The sequence below is a fragment of the Otolemur garnettii genome, unplaced genomic scaffold (assembly GCF_000181295.1).
Source record: "Otolemur garnettii isolate 467f Iridium unplaced genomic scaffold, OtoGar3 scaffold00068, whole genome shotgun sequence".
Classification (NCBI taxonomy): domain Eukaryota; kingdom Metazoa; phylum Chordata; class Mammalia; order Primates; family Galagidae; genus Otolemur; species Otolemur garnettii.
Window position 1 is genome coordinate 5,555,368 of NW_003852463.1, and position 3,634 is coordinate 5,559,001.

At 51.5% G+C, this 3,634-nt stretch overlaps 1 protein-coding gene across 1 annotated transcript in view; it reads left to right on the plus strand.

Annotated features, from left to right (window-relative positions):
* Positions 1-1,887: 1,887 nt before the first annotated feature.
* Positions 1,888-3,634, plus strand: part of FAM136A (family with sequence similarity 136 member A) — a 3,500-nt gene continuing 1,753 nt past the window's right edge. Inside the window, exons 1-2 of the mRNA XM_003793437.2 lie at positions 1,888-2,035; positions 2,859-2,999. Coding sequence (XP_003793485.1) covers positions 1,949-2,035; positions 2,859-2,999 — 228 coding nt within the window. The 5' untranslated portion in view covers positions 1,888-1,948. The remainder of the gene's footprint in view (positions 2,036-2,858; positions 3,000-3,634) is intronic.

Below are 3,634 nucleotides of genomic sequence, written 5' to 3' on the forward strand. Positions count from 1 at the left end.
TTCCTAAATATGCAAGCTTTGGCAAGTGGCTTCATCTTAGGCCTCAGTTTTTGGCCTTGAGTGGGAGAAAAGTGGATAGCAAAGTACCCACCTCCTGTGGAAACACAATGAGATAATCTCATGTAAAGCATCTACAGCAGTACATTGTATAATAGCTGGCATCACCCTCTTTCCAGCTGCTATTGGAGCCACTTGTAGTGAGACCTGAACACTGGTTTCTGGGGAGTTACCAGCACTGGAGCTAGGGAGGACCTGGTTCTGGAAGAGCACAACTTTCTGAAAGGACCCTTGAGTTGAGGCAAGTTTCCCACCGCCCTCAGACTAGAGATCTCCTGCCATCTAGTGCCTAAGGACAGCTAACGCCTAATTCCCATGACAGGGCCCCATTCTATTCCAGGGTCCAGATTCAACATTACCTTGTGGCTTCCCCAAAGCTTCAAGATCTTTCCCACTCTGTTTTGTTTGTGGCATCCTGGATGCCTAGCATGGCATTCTCTTCACCCCATGTGTCAAGCAAATGCCAGGGGCAGCTCATTTCATTCAATTCAAAGACTTAATTCAAGTCTTATGTCCTCTAAGAAAATGTTCCGGGGGAATGGGTGGAGGGAGGGAGAAAAAAAAAAAAAAAAAAAAGAAAATGTTCCTCTGGTGGCTCACTTCCTTCTTACCAACCTGTGCCACCTCTTTTCCAACATTGCCCCTGTATCTGCCCCTTTTCCTCTCACTGATGTACCCCTCTGTATCCCAGCTCCTAGCACAGTAGCCAATACTAGCAGGTGTCCAGTATTGGTCTGATAAATGAATTCATAGGAGAGTCAAGTTGGGGGTTGAGGGGATGAGGCATTCAAGACAGAACTGTCCTAGGAATTCAGAAACAGTTCCATGTTGCTGGCATAAAAGCTTCATTGTTGATTGAATATCTGAAGCCCCTGCTTTGCCTTTGATGCTTATTTTTTTTATTAGAAATCAATGCATATGGCTTGGTGGCCTATAGCACAGTGGTTACAGCGCCAGCCACATACCCTGAGAGTGGCGAGTTTGAACCTGGCTGGGGCCAGCTAAACAACGATGACAACTGCAACAAAAAATAACCGGGCATTGTGGTGGGCCCCTGAAGTCCCAGCTACTTGGGAAGCTGAGGCAAGAGAATCGCTTAAGCCCAAGAGTTGGAGGTTGCTCCAACAACTCCAAGGCATTCTACCAAGGGCAACATAGTGAGACTCTTGTCTCAAAAAAACAAAACAACACAACATACAACTAACCTGTATTTCAACAATTCCCTTTCTACATATTTACCCAAAAGTAAAGAAAATCTGTGTCTACAGAGGATCTTGCTCAAGGATATCCACAGGATGTCACTGATTTATTTATAACAACGACTAAAGGGAAAAGTCCCAAATGCCCATCAACAATTGTACTCAGCTACGAAAAGGAACCAACACCATGGCTCACTCTCAAAAGCATCATGCTAAGTAAAGAAGCCAGTCACAAGAGTACATATTGAATACTCACGTATGTATGAAATCCTTGAAAGGGAAAATGTCGTTTATAGTGACAGAAAACAGATCCTGGAGTCAGGGGGGTGGAAATGGGGGAGAAAGAGTGGAGACCGCTAAGGTAAGGACATGGTTTGTTTAAAGCTCATCATGCTGTACAGCCAAGATCTGGGCATCGAGCTGTTAAATTATATTTCAATCACTTAAATACGTTTTAAGACTTTGAAGGAAAGGCTGGAGGGGAGGAAGACGGACAGGCAAGTCTAGGGGGTGCACCTGCCCAGCCCCAGGCCCTCAGCCCAGCGGGAGCCGAGCGCGGCCGCCCAGCATGCAGTTGCTCCGCTCGGCCGCCAGGGGGCGGCGTGGACCCGGGGAGGGCGGGAGAGGCAGCGAGGGGGCGGGCCCTGCGCGGAGTCCATGTGGGCGCCGGCGCGGGGCAGCGCGGGGTCGTTATGGCGGAGGTTCAGCAAGTACGGGTGCAGGAGGCCGTGGACTCTATGGTGAAGAGTCTGGAGAGAGAGAATATCCGGAAGATGCAGGTACCTGAGCGGCTTCCGAGCCAGACTCTTCCCTCGCCCGCCGCGCGACGTCTGGCCCTGCGGCCGCTCTCCCCGGAGACCTGGTCTGCGCGTCCCGAGGGTGGCCGCGGCGGTACCCCTCCCCTCACATGGAGTTTCGAAGCTCTGACCCATAGAGTGAAATCAGTGCGCTCCCGCCGTGTGCAAGGCCATTCCCACCCAATCCTGCCTGGGGCGGGGGCGTCCAGGTGCCGCAGTCCGAAGCCCTGGGGTTCGCCTCAGGTACGGCCCTTTCTTAGGTGAGCAGCCTGAGGCACAGAAAAGGTGGCCCAGGTGAAAGCCGAAAGGCGAAGGCTCTCACTGGCCTGGTCGTGCCCGCTGCTGCTGCGCCGCTTCACACAGCGTTGGTTACGTGCGGTTCTGCTGCACCTTCTGCGTGTTTTGTGGTGTTGGTCCTGCTTCCCACCCAATCGTGGCTTTCTCTTAACACGTAGTGCTCCTTGAGTCGTTAATTAATGGGTCGGCTGCCCTCTGGTAGGATGCACCACTAAACCCTAGGGTCCAGGCACCTGGTTTTCAGAACGTGTCCTCTGACACCCACCCCCCACCTTCCCTATCCACCAAGCCATCCGTGCAACAAGTGCCAGTGAGCCAGCAGTAAGGAGCCATGGGACACTCTGCAAGACCCCGAGGAAATTTTCCCCGGTCGTAATTGTGATGTCCTGGAGTCTACTCTTAGGGAACATGACAGCAGAAGGTGAAGAGGGAGGTCTTCTGACTGCTCGGTGATCATCTCTGTCCTCAAAGGCCTTCCAACCTAACCCCACTTGCCCTCTCTTCCCAGGGCCTCATGTTCCGGTGCAGCGCCAACTGCTGTGAAGACAGCCAGGCGTCCATGCAGCAGGTACACCAGTGCATTGAACGCTGCCATGCACCTTTGGCTCAAGCTCAGGCTCTGGTGACCCTCGAGTTGGAGAAGTTCCAGGTAAGGAATATATCAGACAGCACTGCAGTGTTTTTTGTTGTTATTTTTCTTTGAGGGGGAAGGTAGAGTGCCATGGAGTCATAGCTCACAGCAGCCTCAAACTCTTGGGCTCAGGTGATTCTCTTGCCTCAGCCTCCCAAGTAACTGGGACTACAGGCACCTGCAACAATGCCCAACTACTGTTACAGGCGAGGTCTGGCTCTGGCTCAGACTGATCTCCAACCTGGAAGCTCAGGCAATCCACCCACCTCTGACTCCCTGAGTGCTAGGATTACAGGCATTAAGCCACTGTCCCTGGCCAAGCACTGCAGTTCTTGATGTGCTTGCTCTTGTGCAGAAGATGACAGGCATTTGTGCAGAACTCTTGGCTTTAGTGTCTTGTTTCTGTTAACATTTGTGATGGTCCTATAACCAACTAGTCTCCACGAGTTTGAATTTTAGAAAAACTGGCAGTCGAGTGCTGTAAGATAAACCATATTGTGGTGTTATGATACATATATTGGTTTTTTTTGGGGGGGGGGGTTTTGAGACAGAGCCTCAAGCTATCCCTCTGGGTAGAGTGCTATAACATCACAGCTCACAGCAACCTCCAACTCCTGGGCTCAAGCGAGTCTCCTGCCTCAGCCTCCCAAGTA